Below are 24,472 nucleotides of genomic sequence, written 5' to 3'. Positions count from 1 at the left end.
ATACCAATCCGTCACACCCCAAAACCGGAACGGCGGAAACGTTTGGGGACGGAGGACGTCATGTACAGTATCACAACAATGCATAATAGTAAACAAGCAACAACATCATCCATTGCATTAATAGTATAATTTTGATACAAGTGTGTTCTGAAGTTCATAAGACACCAAAAATGAATAATCAAAATAATAGATGAGTCTTGAATGTGATCCATCTTCTCAAAACTTGGTCATCGGTACCTGTATATTGACGACCTGAGAATACAAGTCATTTTGAAAGCGTAGATCAGCATTAAATCTGGTGAGTTCATAAGTATTTTAGTGTCGTTGTTTGTATAAGTTTGAAGAAAGTACTTGTAAATGTTTGATGTAAAAGTTTGTAAGTATTTGATGTAAATGTCTGTAATCTTCCTAGAAAATCCTATATTTTCTACTAAAGTAGTCTTCTACCAAGACACAACTGTTCTCTATGTTTGTTCTTTTGTAAAAGTGTGTGTTTTCCCAAAGTATGACTATCATTATCAAAATATAGTTTCTCATTACCGTTTATGTGAGAAGATCACAATGTGAATGAATTGGGAAAATAAAGATGTACTGTAGTTTTATCTAGGTAACTACTAATGTACTAACTACCTTTAAACTTGTTAGTTAATTAAGGTAAAATGTGATATGATTGTAACCATACTTGATCGACCAGTAAAACACGACGTTCGAGACATCGAAATGATATGACATTCGTCACCCGTAGACCTGCAGGTCCCACTGTAGCTAGCAGCAAGGTGTAGGAGGGTTAGTCCCGTATAGATCTATACACAAATTTACGCTCTCCCTCCAGGTGACTCTGGGTACAAAATGTGACGCATCAATATCTTGCCGAGCCATGAAGTAGTACCTCACATTAATGTTACAGTATTCTTGTATTTGTATAGTATGTACTAGCGTAGTGTATGTTCTCTCTGTCTAGTATGTAGTATGTTCTCTAGTGTATAGTGTGTAGTATGTATTGTTTCTCGTAATAGTATGTTCCATCTGTTTCTCTTTATAGTGAGTATTGTCTCTCGTTATAGTATTCTCTATTTGTTTCTCTTTATAGTGAGTATTGTCTCTCGTTATAGTATTCTCTATCTGTTTCTCTTTATAGTGAGTATTGTCTCTCGTTATAGTATGTACTGACTCATGTATGAACTGACTCTTTGTGTGTTTCATTGTTCTAGTAATAGTATTAGTGACTTCCTAAACTATACCTATTATAGTTTACTAGTAATGTTGTTTGTATGAATGAACATGTTTGTACACCTTTGCTACCCAAAGGTATTGAACTGAATGAAGAACTTTTACATCTATATACATACACATAATATATAACTATGATTCAAATGACCTTCAGACAAACAACCGTTACCCTAAGTCCACAAACAAACAAGGAACAGGAAGTAAGGCGAGTTATCAGTCCTAAGTCCTTTCAATCCTACTTATATAACTATATCTATATAGATATGCCTTTGACAAAATATAAGTTTAAAAGAGTTTGATAAAGAGTTTTGCATATAAAAGAGTTTGTAAAACGATTTGAAGCAATTTGCTTGAAAACACAGTTTGAAGTCTAAGAAATCCAATTGTTTGATAGTTATTAATCACATGTGATTGATATAATAACTATTATGTTTGTACTTGTATTCCCCCCCCCCCATAAAAGCATTTAAAATCATTTAAAAGGTAAATTAAGGGGTATGAACTCACCTGCAGTGAGTGATGCGAATGAAAGATCGGTTTGTAGGATGCTAAGTGTCAAGTGAAGACTTGAGCACAACGGATCCTAATAAGCATATAATGACACATATATGTATATAATTAGTGTTTAAAAAACTAATAATGTAAAGAAACACCTTAGGGACTAGGAAACACTTGATTGGAAGTGTTACAATCACATATGATTGTATATATAAGGGGTGTACGGCCACACCTTTGAGTGTACGGCCAAAATGCATGAGTTACTTGAGTGTGCGGCCAGGGTGTACGACCCAAGTGGGTGTACGGCCGTACACTCACTATGAAACATGCCAAAGTGAGTTTCAAGGCTATATCTTGCATCCTCTAGGTGTTCTAGATCATGTGCTAGCATATAACATGAGTTTAAGGCCAATATGCACTAAACAAGGGGGTGTACGGCCACATGAGGTGTGTGCGACCGCACACTCCTTGATGATCATGGTTTGGACGATTTCTAAGGAGTATATTCAGTAAGTAACAAGCATATGAGAAGGTACTTACGATATAGAAGCTTTTAGGTGTGTTTGAGGTGCAAAAGCTTAGTAGGTGTTCTTGGTGTTCTTGGTGAAACTGAAACACTTGAAGATCTACCAAATGAAGTGATTTCATGGATGAAATCAATGACCCTTACTAGATAGTGAAAGGAATCAACAAATCAAGGGAAGAACACTTATAATCTTGAAGATCTAGGATGAAAAATCGGATGATAGTTGAGAGAGAATGAGTTCTTGGCTTAGGAGTGTGAAAAGAGCTAAATGAAGGCTAAGTCTCTCATTTATACATGAGAGTGTGCTGCCATGAGGGGGGTGTGCGGCCGTACACCTAAGTGTACGTCCGTACACTCCTTATGTTGGAGTGTTTGGCCATTTTCAAAAGTGGTTAACTTATGGAACCCATTTCTAAACCCTAACTTTGAAGGTATTAGGCTTAGAACACTCAAATTGACTCTAAACAATGCTAAATTTTAGCAGAAACGAGTCTGACTTTGATTGAATTGAATAACTGTACAAGATAGAAATTTCGGGTTGTCATATGATTTGATCAATTTATTATGTGATAAAGGTCGCCTAAGCATAAGAGTTTTGAGACATAGATGGGATAAACATGGCAAGCTAAACAATAGTTGTTTAGGATCCCATAATCTAGGAGTTACATATCGTATGCAATTGGTAATCGCTACCTACCGAGTTTGATTAAGTTTATGGGAGTTACATATCAAGAGACAGTGACATTAGATGGTTATAATTTCTATAACTGGTATAATATCTTGAGGTTCTACCTTCTTCACCTTTGCTTCTTCCCAAACCTTCTTCTTATTCAAAACCAACAAAGATCACCAAAATACCCAATGTAAGCTCAAATATGCACTCAAGAAAGCTAGGGTTCGAGATTTTCACTAAAAGAGCAATGGAGGCTGAAAGGTTAAAGATCTTGAGGGAATTAAGGACTTTAAATAGGGTGAAAACCCTAAAAATTAGGGTTTTCCCCTGGCTTGATTACGCCCAGCATACACATGGGTACGCCGAGCGTACGCCGAGGATCCCCCGATGGCACACATGCATCTAGTACGCCGTGCGTACCTAAGGTACACCCAATGTACTAACAAACCCTTTATCACCTTAACTTGAATTAAAATAGATTATGTCAATAAATTTATACCTGGTGACTGGGCTGCTACATCGGTCCTTTGCCTCAGATCCAAATACTCCTCGGCTAGTCTCTCCCTCTCAACTAGTGGAACATATCTCGTGCAGAACATCTCAGAGAACTGCTCCCAAGAAACAACAACCCTCTGCTCCGGAGTGTAAGAGTTAGTGACCAATCTCCACCAATCCTTCGCTCCAGACCGAAGAAGGTTTAGAGCGCACTTGACCTTCTAGTCAGCTGGACAGGAGCAAGTAAAGAAACATCCCTTAACATCTGACAACCACCTCATAGCAATAATCGGATCAAGAACCCCATCAAACACCGGGGGCTTCGTATTATCGAAGTCCTGGTACTGGAAGGCTCTCCCACTGCCAATCCCCACAGCACGACGACTGCGGTAGCTGCAGCAACGACAATTTCAACGAGAGCAGCGTAACTGTTATCAAAGTACTCAATCATGGCGGTCTTGATAGACCTAAACAGCTCCGGTATCTATCCCCAGACAACAGTCACAGCCTCAGCAAAAATCAACGCCCTAATCTCTTCCTCAGTCAACCATGGCCTATCCTGGCCACTCAATCCAGCTCCTGACTTGAATTTCCTCGTAACCACCATACTGAAAATAAACCAGAAAATGTTAGATGAGGCGCATTTCATACCATATGAGCTATTCCAAACAAGAAAACCCTAGGGGTTGTGACTTTCCTGCTACGTGTATGGGTCCTATGCTCCCAGTAGTACGAGCCCATACTACCTTCCACACCTAACCATATTTGTCTTAGAAGATTATCAAAACAACCCAAACAACACACAATAGAATACGCATACATCCTATTCTCACGTCCTAGAGAAAGGCTAGACATTCCTCAACTGGACGACTGATCCCATATAACTCATCCATGAAACTTCCACCAACCCTGCAGAACTCATTTATGCTAAACATACATAACATTGGATCCTATAGACCGTCGAATACCTGATTCTACCCTAAGTCCTTCATCAAACAAGAATAGGAAATAAGGCTAAACCAAACATTCTCAGGCTATAGAATCTTAGTTATGTACAACTATGATGCATACACTAAGCAACTACAATAATGATGTCAATTCCATACAAGAAAGAAACCCTAGGCTATCAGGCATCAATTATCAGGAAATTCTATCATACAATTCCTGAAGATCCCTAAACTATCACTAGCATGTTGTTATATCATAAATATAATAGCAAATAACAGTGTGTGTAATTTGGGGTATACGTTCTTGCTCTGGCTGATCGTACACATCACATCCTTCCTTGTTTAATTTTGAAAACAATTTTTTGAAAATCAGTTTAAAAACATTTTTTGAAAATCAGTTTAAAAACATTTTGCAGTTCCCTAGTTTGAGTCTGGATTTACACGGATGCTCGTCATATTCTCTAAAACCAAGGCTCTGATATCAACTTATAACACTCAAAAATCACAATAATTTAAAATTTTCAAAATCAACCATTCATCATCATTGTTTACAAAAATAGTCATTGTTTCAAAAGTTTATTTCAATTCAGAGTTTTCCCCAAAGATCCAGTGACATAAATAGGAGGCTATGTATGATCACGCCTTTGCCTTCCCACGATCCTCTGAAGCACCTGAAACCATAAACTAAAAGCTGTAATCCAAAGCTTAGTGAGTTCCCCCCAAAGTACCAACACACGAATACATATAACATCATATATTGGGTCCACGACCTATGTCTAGAATACCCCTACAAGGTCCTCATCATAAGTTTGGATTAATCTCGAGCCCATAGTATGAGTCTGGTATGCCATTCGGGACATCAGCTCATATCTGAATTGCTCCCATGCCCTCAGTATGAGTCTGGCATGCCGATCGGGCCCTCATATCATATATGGAATGCTCCTGGTTTTGTTGGCTATCGCACAAAGCAGCACAACCTCAACCCAACACAATATGTCGACATATGTAACAGATAAACATAAACACAGAACCAACAAATATAGATAATCATGCAGATCTACTAATCAACCACTAACTAGCATAATATTATACTAAACATGATAAACAACCTAGTGGGCCGACATTGGTGACTTCGACCCACGTGTACAGTGAGGAAATACTCACTTCACAGTCTAAATGTAGTCTGAATAAATCCGTGCTTCGATAAGTGACTCAACCCGAACCCTAAATATCAAAACATTTCCAATTAGATTAGTAACATTTTTTCCAAAATACCCTTGGTCAAAACTGGTCAAAATCAACAAGTAAACTGAGTCAACCCAGCCGAGTCAACTCAGCCAAGTCAACTCAGGGCTCGTATGCGGGGTGTACTTCGGATGTACGCAGGACATACTCGTGGTCCGATACGCCGGGGCCAAATCTGCGTACACGTAGCGTACCATTTGGTACGCCCAATGTATGCAACAATTTCCTTCTTAACCTATTAAGAGCTTATTACTTCGAATTATTACGTCTAAATGCAGATCTAAGGCTAAAATATCATTGAGAGTCATAAAGTTTCCAACTTTATGACTTTGCATGCCCACTAAGTGCTTAATACCAACCAACTTAACTTCTTAACACCTAAAGACCATTCTAGAGCATGCATGGGGAAGAACTAAGCATCAAGACCTCATTTTTATGACTTAAGACCCCTCATTAGGTCGGAAAGGACGACTTATTTGGTTAAGAGCATGTCATGCTAAAGAATCACCATATTTGGGACCAAAAATGCCCTAAATGAACAAATGGCTAGATCTACAAGATAAGATGGTCAAGTTAGAAGCTTTTTACCTCCTGGAGGTTGCTAGCAAGTGGAGAATCCCAGATCCAAGCTTCTCCTAAGCTCCAAAGTCCTTCTACCAACTTCTTCTTCTTCTTCTTCTTCTTCAATAACACCACCAAAACACACAAATTAGTTCGAAATGCACTATTCTCACTTAGGGTTTGCTAGAGGGAAGATTTTCAGGTGGGGGCTGTTTAGGGAGAAGGTATTGGGGTTATAAGTTTGCTTAAATAGAGTCCAAACCCTAAAATTTAGGGTTTGAAATCCTCGCACATACGACTAGCGTACTAAGCTCCTCGTGTGTACGCCTTGTGTACGAAGCATACGCCCAACGTACTGAGTCTCAGACCAAAATTACCAAAATGCCACTATGGGCCATTTTGCACTCTTTCTCATGCATAAGGACCAAAATGCAATATTTCTTCATACACAGGGTTAAAATTGAAATTACCTCAACATCGTGATGTTACAAAACTTTTCTTTCAATCAATTGGATATATATAACAAAAGGTTGAATAAATAACAAAAGATTGGTTTCATATTAAAAGGTTAAATATATAACAAAAGGTTGGTTGTATATTAAAATGTTGAATATGTAACGAAATATTGGTTATTAATAAAATGTTAAATAAATAAAGGTTGCGTATATATGAAACATGATTATTTATATGTTATGTGGTTGTTTATATGGTATTCGGTTGATTATATATATGTATGTGATAGAATTGCAGATGAAAATATATGCATGTATGCGGTGGAATATGTGATTGATTAATTATGATATGCGGATTTTGCTAAGTGTTATTTTTCTATCATTTTTATGCTTTATCGTGAAGTGAATGATTGACCCATTTTGGGGTTTGTATGTTTTATGTGAAACATTTATGAACTCACTCAACAGGGGCTAACACTTGTGTATTTTCTCTCTTGTGCCTTATGATTGGTGCAGGCAGCTTAGGAGTTTGGACTTGGTGAGAGGGGTTACTTATGGGTAGTAGATTTTTAATATCAATACCACTCTTGGTCACGTTTTTTATTATTTACTTTAAAGTATTTTTTTTGCTCGCACTACATTTTATTTGGTGTGGAATTATGTTTGAATTTTGAGGTAATATTGTGGTTTGAAAATGTTTTAAATTAAAACAAAGTCTTCCGCTAACATATTCTGTTAAAGATTGTTTTAAAAAGAAAAAACCTTCATGGTAAAAATCATGACGTTACACTACTCTCTCTCAATCAATCTATATCATTTCCCTTCTTCCGAATGGCTCGAGCCTCCCGATGCAAAGTTTTGGAGCATCCGAATCAAGCTACAAGGATGAGTTCACGGCCCCCCTTTTATGATTTTCAAATGTTTTACCCGCGGGGGGGGGGGGGGGGGGGGATACATTTTATATTACTACGTTATCGATTTTTACAAAATATCATTATTTGTAATATATCAGTAGTTTACGAATGCATGAAACGTTAGGATGATATTATGACTGGTAGTTACGCTGCCAAAATTTTAGGAAGTAATGTTATGCCTAGTCTCAAAACCAAAGGATAATATCATACTTGGTAGAAACTCTACCCAAAACTATATGATAATATAATACGTAGTCGTTATACTGACAGATACTCTAGAGTAATACCTGGTTGTTATGTTGGTCAAGCCTTAAGAATAAGCATAGTACTTAGTTGTTACTCTGCCCTAATATCCTATCAAGAATATCAAAGACTACGATAATTAATATATATATATATATATATATATATATATATATATATATAAGTATAATTATGGAAGAATATAACATCAAAGGAAAAATAAAGATAACAAGATAAATAAACATACTATAAGGTTAAACAAAGTAGTTGTTAAATGAGGAACGACAAGTCATCATTTTATCATTGAGCTGATTAGTTTTCAACTAAGCTCGGCCTATAATCATTAAATCTTAAGTGAGCGGGAAATATATATATATAGAGCTATACAAGATTGACACCCCTACATGTGGTTGCAAGCTACAACCCCTGACAGTAAATTCACAACAGACATAACTTTCTAAAGTACATTAAAACGTCCGATGAAGCATTGTGCGGGGCAAATATCTAGTTAAAAGCTCGATTATAGGAACTCATTGTAACAAATGCTCGACCAACCTTAATAAAATAAACTACATAGAGAGGAACACCTTGAAATAGTAATAGTATGTATCAACAAAGTAAAACGGGTGAAAAGCCTTAAGATAAACGGAATGGAATGATTTATCTTAAAAGAAATAATTAAAAAAGGTATAAGAATAGATATTAATATATCTTCAAGTACACAAATACAAGAATAAAGATAAATACTTTCTAAGTATCTTATCAAATACCTAACTCGAAACTAATCGAGCGTACAAATCCAAATATTCCTGAAATATGGAAAAAGCAAATTAAATGTTAAAGAAAACAAATTATGAATTAAAGATAGTAAAAGAAAACACTTCCTAGAAACTTAGAGCACAAGAGAAGTTCCGAAAGCCTAAATATTCATAAACAAAGATCCTATATTGGAAACCTTTGCAAAAGAATATTATCAATAAACTATAAAACCTATAAATTCACCAACATTATGTTGACCGTTTTCAAATCACATGTATTCATAGGGAGCCGAAGAAGAGCCGAAGAAGAGAAGATCATTCCAAAGGAACTAGAAGACGCAATAAAGTAGATAGTTTATGATGTGTAAAAGCATTTAATGTAATCCATGTTTAAATAAATACCACGCACTATTGGCTTTATGTCTTATGGTTATGATATTCAACTAATGTCGCATAGCTCGGCGTTTCCGCTGCTGGCCGAGGGTGTGACAGAGTATGTATAGAGTATGAGATGAGCCTGAGAAGAAGTTAAGTAAGAATAGCACAATATGCTATAAGAAGAAGAATATATGGTAGAGCAATAGATAGACGAGATGAGAAAGATGGAGGATAAAGCAGAGTATGAGAAAAGAGGAAAAAATTTAGAGTATGTGAAAATAGAGAAAGATAAAGAGGAAGAGATTAGATTGTAGAGTATAAGAAAGAAAATATAAGAGAAGGTTAGAGTATGGAAAGATAGAAAGAGCTAGAATAAGAGTATATGGACATGAAAATAGAAAGAATATAATTCATCAAACATTGTTTTCTAATGTTGTAGAGATGTTTCATGTTTTGTTGGTTCTTCTAGCAACTGTGGTACGTGAGAAGATAGGAGCGCAAAGACTTAGATTAGGAGTTGTTTTAGTACTTTTATATTCCTTGTTGCTTTAATTTAATTGTATGATTTTATTGTAAGCCCGTAATTAACCCTGAGATGTAAAATGTTTTTATTTTTATGAGTTAATAGAATTCCGCAAATTTTTAGAAATAACTATGATAATCTGTAGAATAAATATTAGATAATTAGATGATAGAAAATCTGGGTCGTTACAATCCACAGTTAAACACTGGAAATACTTTGAATTAAACTTTGAGACCGTTTTCTACAAACAAAAACTCTGATTTTTTTTATTAAAGGTTATTTCAAATAGGCCATGGGAGGGGTGTTACAATTTGTATGTATAGTTCGAACGATTTACTTCATCAACCTTTAAAAATACAAGTCCGCACCGCGACAGAGAAACACACAAAAACCTCTAACAAGATTTGACGGACCACATATACCAAATGCAACATAACCATAATGATAAGGATGACGAAAACGAAACTGACAACAACAACGAATGGTAATTTTTATTTTGTAATGTTAAGCTTTTATTATTTATTGTATTTTTTTTAATTTTTAATGTTGTAATTTATGAATTTCAATAGTATAATGTTGTATTTTACAATGATATTAATTTAATTTTAATTAGGTAATTAATTTATTTTTATTTGTATAATCTGATATAATATTGTATTTAAAGAAATAAATACTAAAAAGATATTGATGATGTGGACATGTAAGTATTTCTTATGCGTTGTTTGTTTTTTCGAAGCTAAAACGTCCGTAGTCTGCAGACCACATCTACAACCCTGTACATCAGAAGAGGTAGATCAAACGTCTGTAAACTACAATAAGAAGTCTGTTTGCTTTTTAACGTCTAAAGATTGCTGAAATAAAATGCAATTAAGCATATAATAGTTTAAAATAATTCTAAATCAATAATTTATTTAGTTTTAATCATATGCAAATTGGATATAAAGATTATTATGATTATATAATTTTTAAAGACGCATATATAAATTAACTAAATATAATAATTGCTAAATAACAATAAATAAAATAGTTAATTTAGCGAAAAACATGTTCATTTTGTTAAATTTTACAAGACAATAGTTATTTATTCGGTTAACTTCAATAGATTTCGTAATTTTAATGATTAACTTTATTATTTATTAATATTTGGTTGTAGAAAATGTAATGCAAAAAAACATTTATGTGAAATTTACCAAATGGTTGTGAAATTATGTAAAGTATAATTGAATTGTTTATAATATTCTTCACAATATTATTAAAATAATAAATATGTTGTTGAAAAAAATTGTTGATTAATATAACTTAAAGTAAGGTGATAATTGGTTTGAATGAGGGTCAGTGCTGTTCCGCGCAACACATGTGAAACAGTTTTTAAATCAAAAGTCTTTTAAAAAACAAACAACTATGAAAGACTAAGGTAGTGTTTGTTTTTTGTCTGCAGAACTGCGTGACCTCTTCTGTCTGCGCCGCGCAGACCACGCGTAGACATTAGCCTTCGCAGACTGTTTGTTTTTTTAAAGACTGCAGACCTAAAAATGTTTGCGCGCCCTCTTCTTGGCGCAGATGTGGACTAGAGTCTTCTAACATCTTCAAACATCTTCTAGCTTAAAAAAACATATATATCTTTATTTTTTTTAGTTTTTTTTTTAAATTTATATTTTTTCCAACTTTATTAATGATAAACAATTTGAAAAAAAAATTACAAAACTTAAAAAAGAAACGTTCGACGATACAAACATGATATTTTTGACAAATTTATAAATAAAGATTTATTACAATAATAGTCATTGAAGTTGTTTATATAAATATGAAAAAAATCATAATATATTCTTATATTTTTTTCCCAAATTTTGTAAAACATTATTTAATACAGTATCGTCAATAGGTGCGGAGCGGCAATCAAGATAGCAAGGAACGTAACCAATTAGGTTTCGTTTCTCGAGAAAATATTTATGGTACGTATTTAATGGATTTAATTGAAAAAATCGAAGTTTATTTCCATCCATTTATGTATCAAATTCTTTGATCACTAATTATAATGTTTAGTTATAACTTTGCAACCAAAGTTGTTGATTTTTATCAAATATATACGTTAATTCATACCATTTTTATTTTTATTTTTTATACAATAATACATAAAAGTTGATCTAGATTCATTAATTATTTATAACAAAGTCATAAAAATATTAAAAAATCACTTTGAAGTTTAAAAAAATCAGTTTATTTAGATTTCAGTTTATTTTAGTAGCCCGCAGATGTTAAAAAAACAAACAATCTTCTTTTTTCAGACTGACGTTTGGTCCACCTCTTCTACTGCAGAGGTCTACAGATGTGGTCCGCAGACTGCAGACATTTTGCCTCAGAAAAAACAAACAACACCTAAGTGTTGTATGTGTTTTGCACGGCCTAGCTAGAAGTGCTTTTAGAAAAAAAAAAACAAACACACAACCCCTTAGTTTACTAAGGATGTAGTGGGGTTGTAGTGAAGTTGAGATGATGGTGAGATAACACAAGTTTTGAGTAAGGGTATTGTGAACCATACCCAATAGCCTTAAGTGTCAATATTTATCTATCTTGCTTTTAACATAAACCTCTCTAATCTTATACTTATTTTTTTATCAAATCCAAATCTCTCTGGTATCTAACTCTTCATCTATTTCACAAGACTTGACAAACGTGTCGTGTCGAAACAGTAAATGGGTTGAGAATTTTTGATCCAAACTCAAACCATTTAATTATTGTGTCATGTTGTGTCAAATAATTTATTTCGGTGTCTAGTTCGTGTCAGGTTTCGGGTTAGGGTTAAACCTTGAAATTTATGGTCTCACGTGAGGTTGAAACACTAGGCATGTTGAAATAATAGGAGTTGGATAGACGGAAAAAATGAAAAAAGTAGTGGTTGCATGACAAAATGACTAAATTCATAGTAAAATTTAGAAGGCAAAATGGAAATGCTAGGAGTTAGGAAGGCAGGGGGACGAGTATCGAGATCATAAGGAAAAGGAAGTGGTTGATGGGAGTGTGTAGTTTGGGAGATGAAAAACTAAAAATGAAGTGTTGACTTAGGTGACTAACTCCTTTTCACATTACAAAATGAATTAACCAAAAGTTTTTCTTTTTCTTTTACATATGATTTTGGTTTTGGGTCTTTTAATATTATCTAAAGAATTAAAAAAAACTTGCTATGAAAGAAGTGAGTTTCCTATTCCATATTATGGCTGACCAATTCGTGTAGTATCAAGTCCAGAAGGACTATATGCTTGTTTTTTCCATCTCTCGATAGTACATTTATGCTAGTAAATCACTGAACTCAAACTCTATATCATATGAAAGGGAGCAAGCGATTAAGCGCCCATAATCTTATGTCTTAGAGCCAATAATGTAAGTAATACAGAGTAAGGATAAGCTTTTTAACCGAAAAACCGAACCAGAATCGGAACCGATTGGAACTGAATAATGGTATTCGGTCTGATTTTTGTTCTTAGTTTATGACTTATTCGGTTTTGATTTTTCGGTTCCGGTTCAGTTTCAGTTCCAAACACCTTCTCAGATAGCACATTTCTTAGTAGAACCAAACCGAAATCGGAACCGAGTAGTGATAATCGGTTTGGTCAACCACTATATATGTCTAGTGTAGACTATACATGGTGAACAGGTGAAATGATTATTGTTAACACCGGTGATGGAAAAATGTCAAGTTGTTCAACTACAAAACCGCATTTATGAACGGACCTATATATATATATATATATATATATATATATATATATATATATATATATATATATATATATATATATATATATACCCGAGGCACCTTTCAATTTTTCTTAATAATGTTATATATATATATATATATGCCCGAGGCACCTTTCAATTTTTCTTAATAATGTTATATATATATATATATATATATATATATATATATATATATATATATATGCCCGAGGCACCTTTCAAATTTTCTTAATAATGTTAATTTTTTTGGTATAATTACAAGCATTGAAAAATAATTGGGCTACACTTAGGTTTCTATGTCCAAAGAAAGAGTATAAATTTAAAAGATTGACAACCCAAACAAAAAGAGCTAAATGTAAAAAGATTAAAAAAAAAAAATCAAAAACAAAAAAAGAAGCCCAAGAGGTTAAACATCCCCTTAATGAATTTGGGTCTTGGGATGATACCGGCAAGCTTAGTCCATCAGGGAAGAAAAAAGAAACAGGCACAGTATCCCGCGACACATAGCGCCTCACCCTCACGAGTCACGACCCTGCTCCACCCACTGCCATCGACTTTTCCGGCAGCTTTCACCGCCACGCCGGCAGCTCCACAGCTTCGGCTACTTCCCTCCGAACCTGCAAGAATGCAACAAGTAAGCATTAAGCATTTAAGGTTTTTAGAGTTATTCCAATTCTTTGTCATTTTCTTGAAAACTTGAAATTAGCAATTAGGTTTATTTGATTAAGGTTAGCATTTAGTTATTACTTGTTGAAACTTGAAATTAGTTATCTTCATGTCTTGATGTTGAATTATTGATGAAATATTGAAATTGGTTGTAGGTTTGGGTTTCCAAAGTTCATCAGTAGGTTTCTGAAATTAGTACGTAATTGAGTTTTGTTGTCTATCTGTTATCCAAAGTTCCAATCTCATTGATGACAATTTCACTTGTTGTCTAATTGTCTAGCTTACATGTTGAGTTTTGTTGAAATCTTTTTGCTAAGTTGTTTAAATATTTAAATTTAAGGTCCCATTGGGTCTTTTTTTGGACAGGAAGCTCCAACTCCAACTCGAAGAATGAAACAAGTAAGTTACTTACTAAAAATCTAAAAGTAGGTGTTCTTTTGCTTTGAGAAGCAGAGATTTATCAGATGTTGTCTTCATGTCTTGATGAAATATTGAAAGTAGTTGTAGATTTTGGCTTTCCATTGATGAAATATTGGAATTAGTTGTTCTTTTGCTTGTAGTTATAGACAAATTATTTATTAGATCCGTTACGATAATATCTTGTTCTAGTTTGTTTTATGCGTTTAAAAACCAAGCTTTTTAAAGCTTTGATGCATATTACGTTTAAGATCGACTCACATATTTTCTTTCTATGGTTAGTATTAGCTGAGGGATGAACTGCAAAATGAAACTATGCAGCTTTGAGTACAAAATTTTAAATTAATAGCATGTAAAGTTAACATGATGCTTATTGAATTAATAGAGTGTAAAGTTAACATGGTGATTATTTTATGCAGGACATAATTTGGAAAAAGAACCACAGATCAGAGAGCTGTGAAACCACGTTAGATCTTCATATAACCATGTTCTAATCTCCTCCCAAAACTTGAACACTTGAAATAGTGATGATCCTTAGGTAATGTTTGGTATGAAGATGTCTTCTTTAGGGTTGTGGTTCTCATTGGTGTTCCAAAGCTACCGTTTGGCATGTGGTTTTTCACATGTGAATAAGTTTCAAATACATTTCCACCTAATTACCTAAATGACTTAGGAGCTAGACGAGATGTTGCATAACCATTTTTCCTAAAGAAAAAAAAAAAAAACAAATCTAACCAGATTCCTTAATTACTTTCCAAAAAATAGTCAACAAATTGAAAAATGGCCAATATAGCTATCAAAATCGTCATTTAGGCATTTAGGCTGCGATTTCATTATATATATATATATATATATATATATATATATATATATATATATATATATTCCGAGTTTTTCCATTTTGGCATGATGAAATCGTAGTTGGCATCCGGCCATCTGCGATTTCCTTTGAAGTCATCTGGGTTTTCTTCTCCTTAAGTGAGATTTTACAAGTGTCTAAAAATTAGGATAAATGAGATTGTACAAGTGTTTAATGCATAAACTTATGCATTGGATGCTTGTACAATCTCACTTGGGGAGAGGAGTTTCTAGATGAGATTGAGAAGAGGAAACCGCAGATGAGGTGAGATTGTAAAAAAATATAACAATAGGTGAAAATTTGTCGTTTCTATTTTCCTTATTAAAATTCAGAATCTATGCTTGCATTTTAAAAATTTTAATTAATAATTAAATACGTATCTTATACTGTCTCGTTATTTCAGCTGACCATCCAATGAATTGGCCCCGGGATGTTTCTCTCGCCGGAATCTCTACTGCAACTCCTTCAACGTTTCATCAAAAACTCCAGCCAAGTCAAGCAAATTCATTCCCTCCTCATCATCGGCGGTAATCTCCTCCCTAACCCCAACTCATCTACCTTCAAATGGAAACCCACCTTACTCTACAACACTCTCATCAGAGCTTACCTCAATATCCATCTCCCTCACACTACCTTACTCCTTTTCACCCACATGCTTTCCCATAACATCCCACCAAACCCCCATACTTTCCCTTCACTAACCAAAGCTGCTGCTGCTTATACAACTCCTTCCCTCATCGCTAAACCCCTTTACACTCAAGCCCTCAAGCGCGGAGTATTACCAGATCCCTTTGTACAAACATCATTCATTCATTTGTATGCTAAAAGCAACTGTCTTTCCTATGCACAGAAGGTGTTCGACGAAATGCCTGAACCATGCCTTGTTTCCTGTAACGCTATGCTTGATGGGTTTTGCAAGAATGGGGATATGAGTTCTGCTGTTTCCTTCTTCGAATCAATGCCAATGAGGGATGTCTATTCCTGGACTACCATCATCAACGGGTACAGCAAGAAAGGATGTTACGAGACTGCAATTCGGTTTTTTCAAAGGTGTTTAAGAGATTGTTCTGTGAAAGCTAATGAAGCTACATTCGTTAGTGTTCTTTCTGCTTGTGTTCATTCTGTTACATCTGGGAAGCAGATACATGGGTATATCATCAAGAACGAGGATCATGTAAGTCCCTTTACTGGGACTTCACTGATATATTTATATGGGAAAACAGGTCATTTAGATTACGCCACAAAAGTGTTTGAAAGTATGTTGAAAAAGGAAACTTGTACATGGAATGCAATGATTTGTGCTCTATCTTCACATGGAAAAGATAAACAGGGTTTAGAAATGTTTGATAAGATGAAGATCGAAGGGTATCATCCAAATGAAGTTACTTTTGTTGGGATTCTTGCTGCTTGTTCACATGGCAACCTTATAAATTTAGGTTTAGAATTATTCAACTCAATGTTGCCTCAATTTGGTGTTGTTCCAAAAATGGAACATTATGGATGTGTGGTTGATCTATTGGGTAGATCAGGGTTTTTGGCAGAAGCAAAAGATTTCATAAGTAGGATGCCATTTGAGCCTGATGCCTCTGTTTTAGGTGCTCTTTTGGGTGCTTGTAAACTTCATGGGGATATTGATTTAGGAAATGAGGTGGCTAAAAGGCTTCTTGAGGTAGACCCTCAACAATGTGGTCAATATATAGTTTTATCGAGTATTTATGCTGATGTTGAGAATTGGGGTCATGCTGCCTTTTTGAGGAATGTTATGGTTGGAGTAGGTGTTCATAAACCTCCGGGTTATAGTGTGGTTAACTCAATGTAAAGAATTAGTTTGTGCACATTAACGAATGTTAGGGTTGTCATAACATGTATTAGATTTTTAGTATTAATAAAAGAGTTGACTCCAAATATATTATGAACTTCATGGGAAAATGTAGTGTAAATTTGAAGCTTAGTACATGAATTTTCATTTACCATAGACTTACGAAAAGTCTATTTGAAGGCATGAAGTATGATAAGGGAATTAATTCGGTTACAACTAACTCACTTTGTAGGTTACACAACCCAATTTCTTTGTAAATAAGAGTTTCGTATTGTAATAGATATTAAAGAAACTCAATGATACTTACTTCTCCTTGTTAACTTATTCATCAATTTTGGTGATAATCTAGCAAAGGGGTTGATAAACACAAAACAACACAACATGTATTTCTCTTTCACTCGATTGAGTGAAGAATCGGGCAAAACTTATGAGTGGGTCCCTACCCAATTTATCAATTCACAAACCTATAAATTCCTTTTGGGTGATTGTCAAGATCCAAGAAACTAGTAGATTGTAACGGATGGAAAGAAAAATAGTTTAAATTTGAACAAGGACTCTAGTTCCAATTTTAAAGTCTGTAGAATTATCCGAAACACCAATCTTTCTTTACAAACTAATTAAGCACGCCCCAAAAAAATTACCATTAACTTTCGTTTCACAAACAGACAACAAACTATCTATTTTTCACAAAATACCATTATTTTATAAGATGTCATTGGAAGAAGGTAAACAACTAGAACTTTGTGTTCACAAAATACAATCATTTTATTGGTATTTTGTGAATAAAAATAAATAATTTATTACCTACTCATGATATTTTCTTTAGACAATACCGTTTTGTAGGAATCTAACTTCCAAAAAAGACTCTTTGTAGGATGATTGAATCGTGGGAATGGGGTGTCTCACTGTTTGTGTTGTCCATCACTTCATAAACTACAAAATAATACAAAAAAGACTCTTTGTTCCTTAAATTTCCTGCACAGAAAATACAAACCAGACTTTTTTTTTGGGTTGGAGAGAGTGGGACTCACCACCAACTCGCTATCGCTATGAACGCCAAACCCACTCCCATCAAACATGTTAGGCAGCTCGTTAAGGTTGGTGAGCTATTGGAGTAGTGAGATGAAAGAGAAGAGAAATGAACTTTAATTGACTGTTTCTTTTTTCTTTTATTTTATTCCAAAATAAAATAAAATAATATTTAGTTGCTACCACTCCTTACAAATTTACAACATAGATGCTACCATTATTTTATCCTATATGGCTTTAAAAAAAATCCTATGTACATCCTTAACAAAATGCCATGTCATTTAGTTTAGTTAAATACTTACGGAAACTAGAGTGTTTTCTTACATAAATTGAGCATGAATTTAATATTAGTTTTTGAAATAGGAATGACCAAACTAAAAATAGTTGATACGCATTGAACAAGGCTACAAGAAGTAGTATTTTGTGACCAATGGAAATAGGAATAAAATCCCGTCTTATAATCGTCTAATTTCCCCCCATTAATTATTAAGAAGTAGTATGCATGTGCACTCTTCTCTGTTGACCAATGGAAAACCACAACGATGAATCGATCAATTTCGGGAGATCACTGATAGTACCAAGTGTTCAAGAACTTGCTAAGAAATCCATCACCAAGATCCCACCTCGGTATGTGCGCCAAGATCATAATCAGAAACCCTTACTCACTTCATCCGATGACACCTCCAATCTCTCTGTACCTGTCATTGATCTTCACACCTTATTTGCAACCGATTCTGGATCTTCGACGTATTCTTCTGAGCTCAGTAAGCTTCATACAGCTGCTAAAGAATGGGGTTTCTTCCAGGTCAGTGTTCTTAAAGTCTATTTGACTCGATTTAATCCTTGTAAATTAGAAATTGTATACGTTGTTGGATTGCAAATCATGATGAAATCCAAATCAAGTACTAACATATGCTAAGAATCAAAGTTTTGTTTCCATTATATCGTATTCAGCTCATATAGTCGATAAAAACAGGTTATAAACCATGGAGTAAGTGAGCCCTTATTAGAGGATTTTAAAAGGGAAGTCTTGAACTTCTTCAAGCTTCCAATGGAAGAAAAACAGAAGCTCTGGCAGGAAGAAGACAATCATGAAGGTTTTGGTCAGCTTTTTGTTGTATCAGAGGAGCAGAAGCTTGATTGGTGTGACATGTTTTACATAACTACCCTTCCACGCAATCTTAGACAATTTCAACTATTTCAAAAGTTACCTCCGGTTCTCAGGTTCTTTCTTCCTTCTACAAACGAAAGGCTTCTCGTCTATAACTTTGCATGTCTGTTATTGATTGTTGTAACTTAAATAAATGAAAGGCACGTAAAGAAGGTTTTCTCCATTAAGTCCTCACTTTTTACAAAATTGCCCTGATTCTTTTTCCTTCCATTTCCCTAAGTATGTTGTCATTTTCTCATATATCTTTTAATCATAATCATCAATCCAGACAATATATAATGTGAAGAAAAAAAGAAACACGATCCTAATTGTTTTAACAACTTTGAAGAAATTTGTAGAGATAAGTTGGAAGCTTACTCTACGGAAATAAAAAAGCTAGCAATGGCTATCTTAGGTCAAATGGCTAAGGCTCTAGGGATTGATGGAGAAGAAATGAGTGAATTGTTTGATGATGGGGTTCAGTCGATGAGAATGAATTACTATCCCCTATGTCCGGAACCGGAATTGGCTTTGGGATTCACTCCTCATTCCGATGCCGATGCTTTAACGATTCTCTATCAATTAACCGAAACAGAGGGACTTCAAGTTCGAAAAGATGGAAAATGGGTATCTGTTAAACCTTTGCCAAATGCTTTGGTAGTCAACATTGGAGACATAATGGAGGTAATAAAATATATAAGTTCCTTGATTGATTAATTACGGGCTAAATGCAAAGAATAGTAATGTACTTTCTTATTGAGAAATAATGGGTATCTCTTTTCTTATTGAGAAATTGTACTTTAAAATACTTAGCCAATTATAGCATCGTGTTTTCATTTTTTTGTACATTATATTTCAAAAAATTTACCAAATCATAGTAGTAGAAATTTCTTTTAATTTGAATCACATTGCTATACTTCGGTGGATGTTGTAATAGGACGAAATGAAAGTAAATGCTATAATAAACAAATCAACGGACTTACATTGCTTTCTTTTGCATTTAACCCATTGAATATTAAGGTATTTCCATTTTTCATTCCTTTGCCATTAGTTGTATTGTTAGACATACATTCTGGATCTTCATATATTACAAAATTCAACAAAGATCTTCATTTCCATTGTTGTTTTTATTGCTTGTGTATCAGAAACTTGGAAAAAGAAAAAAAAAAAAAAAACAAACGTGTAACCAAAACCCAAAAAACCTCAAATTTGATATTTGTTTGCAGATCATAACTAATGGCGTGTATAAGAGCATCGAGCATCGAGCAATAGTGCATTCAAACATTGAGAGATTATCAGTTGCCACATTCTATAGCTCGAGTATGGGTACTGAATTGGGGCCCGCAAGAAGTCTTGTTGTACAACATAATATACCAAACTTCCGCCGAGTCCCTCTTGAGGAATATTTCAAGGGATTTTTTGCTCGAAAGCTAGATGGAAAGTCATTCTTGGATTATATGAAAGTTGAAGAATTGAAGAAAAATGTTACATAGTTGAATTATAGGTTTGTTGTGTTTTCTGTTTTTATTTCTTTTTGAAGTATGAAGCTCCATTAAATGAGGCAAAAGGATATGGTTATCATGAATGAACCTTTTACTTTGTTGATTGTGAACACATACAAAAGATGTTTATTTATACAAAAAACTCGGTTAACATACCCGACATACAAAAGTTGAGAATGAGGCTAAACTACAACTACCAACTTTTCTAACAATACTTTAGAACGGTTTTGAATTTCACGAAACAAAAGAAACCATTGATATAGTTCAAACTACATAACCTTCTTCATTCAAGTTCTCTTAAAGTTTCATAAACTCCAAGTTTGACTTACCATCAAGCTTTCGAGCAAAAAAATCCTTGTAATATTCCTCAAAAGTGACACGTAGAAAATTTTCTACATTATGTTGTGCAATAAGGCTTCTTGCGGGGCCTACTTCTACACCCATATTGGAGCTGTAGAATGTGGCCACTGATAACCTCTCCTCGTTTGACTGCACTGTTGCACAATGCTCTGTGCTCTTGTATACACCATTACTTACAACCTGTAAACACGGATAAAGTTAGGGTGAGCACAATTCGATTAGGTTCATTTTTTTCCTAGAACCGAAATCGAACAAAAAAAATCCAGCTTCTAGCCCTAAAAAGAGAAGTTGTTGGGGTCTTTTGGATTTGGTTTTTTCTTTTTCTTTTTCTTTATCTTTTTCAGCTAGTTTTATAAGCAAATAAAACGGAAATACATGGGGTTGTTGAATTCAAATCCGAAAGAGAATGAAGAAGATATTTGTTGAAGTTTGCAATATATAACTGCAAATATATTCTAGAATCTAAATCAAACAACACAACTCATTGCACCATTGTAGTTTTAATCATTTTTCATGAAGGCATTATACTTTTAAAGCAAAATACCGAATGAAAGTAAAATGGTATCATAAACAAATCAATGAAAGCACATTCTATTTTTTGTATCAAAACCGATTGAAAATATCAAATCGATTATCCTTTTGTCATCTTGGTGAAATCATGAATTATGTTATTACCTCCATTATGTCCCCAATGTTGACTACCAAAGCATTTGGCAAAGGTTTAACGGATACCCAATTTCCATTTTTTCGAACTTGGAGGCCAGTGGTTTTGGTTAGTTGATAGAGGATTGTTAATCCAGTTGCATCAGAATGAGGGGAGAATCCCATAGCCAATTCAGGTTCAGGACATTGGGGATAGTAATTCATCTGTAGGAACTGGGCACCATCATCAAATAACTCCGCCATTTCATCCTTGTCTATCCCTAGAGCCTTACCCATTTCACCCAAGATGCCTACTGCTAGTTTTTTTATTTCCCTAGAGTAGGTGTCCACCTTCTCACTGGATAAAAAATGTTTCAGAAATATTTGAGAAAATGGAAGGAAAAAATAAAAAATTAATGAATAATTTGTTAACATATGATGAAGAAAGCTCATTCTTTCTGGATTAACTCAAATAGGAAACACCCATATATAACTTACTGGATTAAGGCATGCACTTATTAAGTCAATCAAGTCAAAGAATACGAAATAATGAATTATATGAGTAACTTGAAGACAAATTAGGTAATTGTTTTTTTTTTACCTGACGCGCATCATACGTACAGCTTGCACGATGTGAACTCGATACGCTCTTCATTTTGGATGTGTATTTTGAAAGTGATTAAATAGATCATTGCTCCTTGAAGTCATAATATTCAATTTCTGGTATGACTATTTGCACAACCTACTCTTTATAATTACCTAACTACTTAGGGGTTGAGTAATCTGTTAAATCGTTTTAGGAAGATTTGTAGGAACAAAAAGTAGAAGGATATTTAATTTCTCTTTATTATTTGTTATCGATAGTAATTAAACGCACTATCTTATTATCTACATTTTTATGTATATAATATTCCTATATATTAAAAGGTGGTAGAGATAACAAAGCGATACGTAATCTAGTAGAGTTAACAAAGCAATACGATAAATATCCTGGATAACGGGTGAAATAAATATATTTTTTTGTAATAGATTCTAAACCTTAGATAACTTTAGAAAGTAAAAATAAAAAGAGAATAAAAAAAGTTATAACAAATGTTTAATCAAATTTCAATGTTAATTTATAGCAATGCAACCAAATTTAATTTGACTCCCTCATAGGAGGGGGATCAATATCTTTCAAGGTTGTCAAGATTGAGATTCTATATAGAATCATTTTTGGATTTACAAGATCGGGATCGAGATTCTAAGATCCCACAAAAAAAAACATAATTTTAATTTATAACTTCAAAACATGAAAAATATCTTCAATATTTAGTTTTCCATTCAAAACCTATAACTTCTGAATATTAGTCACAACAAAAAAGGTAAACGGTGAACCGGTAAAAAGTAAAAGCCTTAAGATGGTAAATTCAGTTTTTCATAATTTTTTTTATAATTTTTTCAAAAAACAAATCAAGGAAGGGTATCTACTATCAAAATCGGGATTTTGACATAATTGGAATTAGACAAAAACTCAACACCGTGATTTCATTAGAACTTCAAATAACAAACACGTCCAACATTATCTACTACACCCCATTTTATTATTGCTAACATAATCACTTTTAAAACGCATATATATCCAGTAATTAACAGACATGCATGCAAAATTAAAAATTTAATTAAACTAGTTTCATTTGGAGTAGGAAAAAAGAACCTGAGGATGAGAGGTAACTTCTGAAATAGTTTGGAATTTCTGATATTATGTGGAAGGGTATTTACGTAAAACTTGTCACACCAATCAAGCTTCTGATCCTCCGATGCAACAAACAGTTGACCGAAACCCTCTTGGCTGTCTTCTTTCTGCCAAAGCTTTTCTTTCTCCTCCATTGGAAGCTTGAACAACTTCAAAACTTCACTCTTAAAATCCTCTAATAAGGACTCACTTATTCCATGGTTTATAACCTGTTAATTTACATCAACTTTTATATATTTTATTACAAATCTCCATTTATTTAGCATATTAATATCATGATTTTGAAACCTAATTAACCATGGAATTGAAACAACTTGTAGTTAACAACGACTAAATCAAGAGAAGTAGACTTAATTAGTGAATGCTGACCTGGAAGAAACCCCATTCTTTAGAAGCTGAATGAAGCTTATTGAGCTCAGAGGAATAAGTGGAAGATTGAGAATCGGTTGAAAATAAGGTGTGAAGATCAATCACAGGTACAGATAGAGTGGAGGTGTCATCGGATGATTTGAATAAGGGTTTCTGATGATCTTGGCGTACATAACGAGGTGGGATCTTTGTGATGGATTTTTTAGCAAGTTCCTGGACACATGGTACTATCAGTGATTTCCCGAAATTGATCCCTACATCCTTGTGGTTTTCCATGGATATTCAGTCCTAAAGAATACTATATATGTCTCAGTAATGAATATTAAAGGAATTAATGTAAGGCAGTGTATGTGTGTATAATGGTACTTATAACATGACAGTGTTAATTGCTGTGTTGCTTGTCAATTCTTCATATTTTAAACAACTCTGAAAATTTGAACTTTTTTATGGTGTCGTTCTCAAAATATTTTCTTAATAGTTGTAAATTTGTAATACAGAAAAAGAAGATGAAGACCATCGGTATAGCAAACTTAGATATTTTCTACTCATCCTTTATGAAACTTAAAGTTGCAATGAAATAACCACAGAATAATGAACACTTAAAATCTCCCGGAAAAAAAAGTGAATTAAGGAACGGGAAACTATTTTTGTGCGTCTCTGAATTGGGTATTTCTAGATCGTGTGATTTCTTGGCTTGAACATGTTTCCAATACTACTTACTTATTGGAGTCGGATGTCCTAACACA

At 34.0% G+C, this 24,472-nt stretch overlaps 3 protein-coding genes across 5 annotated transcripts; 2 read left to right on the top strand and 1 right to left on the bottom strand.

Annotated features, from left to right (window-relative positions):
• The first annotated feature begins 13,608 nt into the window (after positions 1-13,608).
• LOC145165913 (Tetratricopeptide repeat (TPR)-like superfamily protein) lies at positions 13,609-17,027 on the top strand. Of its 3 annotated transcripts, none has more exons than XM_079084851.1 (4): positions 13,609-13,812; positions 14,211-14,243; positions 14,681-14,799; positions 15,524-17,027. In XM_079084851.1, the coding sequence occupies exon 4, from the start codon at positions 15,551-15,553 to the stop codon at positions 16,937-16,939; it is 1,389 nt and encodes a 462-aa protein (XP_078940977.1). In that variant the 5' UTR covers positions 13,609-13,812; positions 14,211-14,243; positions 14,681-14,799; positions 15,524-15,550; the 3' UTR covers positions 16,940-17,027. The 3 variants fall into 3 exon arrangements, with proteins under 3 accessions (XP_078940977.1, XP_078940968.1, XP_078940958.1); XM_079084842.1 differs by having other exon boundaries at positions 14,185-14,243; XM_079084832.1 differs by lacking the exon at positions 14,211-14,243.
• Positions 17,028-18,385: 1,358 nt separating this feature from the next.
• LOC145165893 (protein SRG1-like) lies at positions 18,386-20,775 on the top strand. The gene is made up of 4 exons (XM_079084815.1): positions 18,386-18,773; positions 18,945-19,192; positions 19,478-19,802; positions 20,345-20,775. Exons 1-4 carry the CDS (start codon positions 18,495-18,497, stop codon positions 20,609-20,611), a joined length of 1,119 nt encoding a protein of 372 aa, XP_078940941.1. The 5' UTR covers positions 18,386-18,494; the 3' UTR covers positions 20,612-20,775.
• On the bottom strand, positions 20,762-24,063 carry LOC145165904 (protein SRG1-like). Its single transcript, XM_079084824.1, has 4 exons — positions 23,727-24,063; positions 23,319-23,566; positions 21,656-21,980; positions 20,762-21,160 (listed from the first exon to the last, which is right to left on the bottom strand). Exons 1-4 carry the CDS (start codon positions 24,000-24,002, stop codon positions 20,918-20,920), a joined length of 1,092 nt encoding a protein of 363 aa, XP_078940950.1. The 5' UTR covers positions 24,003-24,063; the 3' UTR covers positions 20,762-20,917.
• Positions 24,064-24,472: the final 409 nt, after the last annotated feature.

Source organism: Lactuca virosa, chromosome 1 (genome assembly GCF_052849685.1).
Source record: "Lactuca virosa cultivar CGN04683 chromosome 1, Lactuca_virosa_CGN04683_v6, whole genome shotgun sequence".
In the NCBI taxonomy this organism is placed as follows: domain Eukaryota; kingdom Viridiplantae; phylum Streptophyta; class Magnoliopsida; order Asterales; family Asteraceae; genus Lactuca; species Lactuca virosa.
Note: the sequence above shows the minus strand (reverse complement) of the source record. Positions and strands in the feature narration are given on the sequence as shown.

Excerpts from the sequence above, each read along its gene's own strand:
- LOC145165913 (XM_079084832.1), top strand. The coding sequence starts at position 15,551 with ATGTTTCTCTCGCCGGAATCTCTACTGCAACTCCTTCAACGTTTCATC.
- LOC145165893 (XM_079084815.1), top strand. The coding sequence starts at position 18,495 with ATGGAAAACCACAACGATGAATCGATCAATTTCGGGAGATCACTGATA. Across the intron at positions 18,774-18,944 it reads AAGAATGGGGTTTCTTCCAG|GTTATAAACCATGGAGTAAG; the intron begins GTCAGTGTTCTT and ends CGATAAAAACAG. Across the intron at positions 19,803-20,344 it reads ACATTGGAGACATAATGGAG|ATCATAACTAATGGCGTGTA; the intron begins GTAATAAAATAT and ends ATTTGTTTGCAG.
- LOC145165904 (XM_079084824.1), bottom strand. The coding sequence starts at position 24,002 with ATGGAAAACCACAAGGATGTAGGGATCAATTTCGGGAAATCACTGATA. Across the intron at positions 23,567-23,726 it reads AAGAATGGGGTTTCTTCCAG|GTTATAAACCATGGAATAAG; the intron begins GTCAGCATTCAC and ends GTAAATTAACAG. Across the intron at positions 21,161-21,655 it reads ACATTGGGGACATAATGGAG|GTTGTAAGTAATGGTGTATA; the intron begins GTAATAACATAA and ends CCGTGTTTACAG.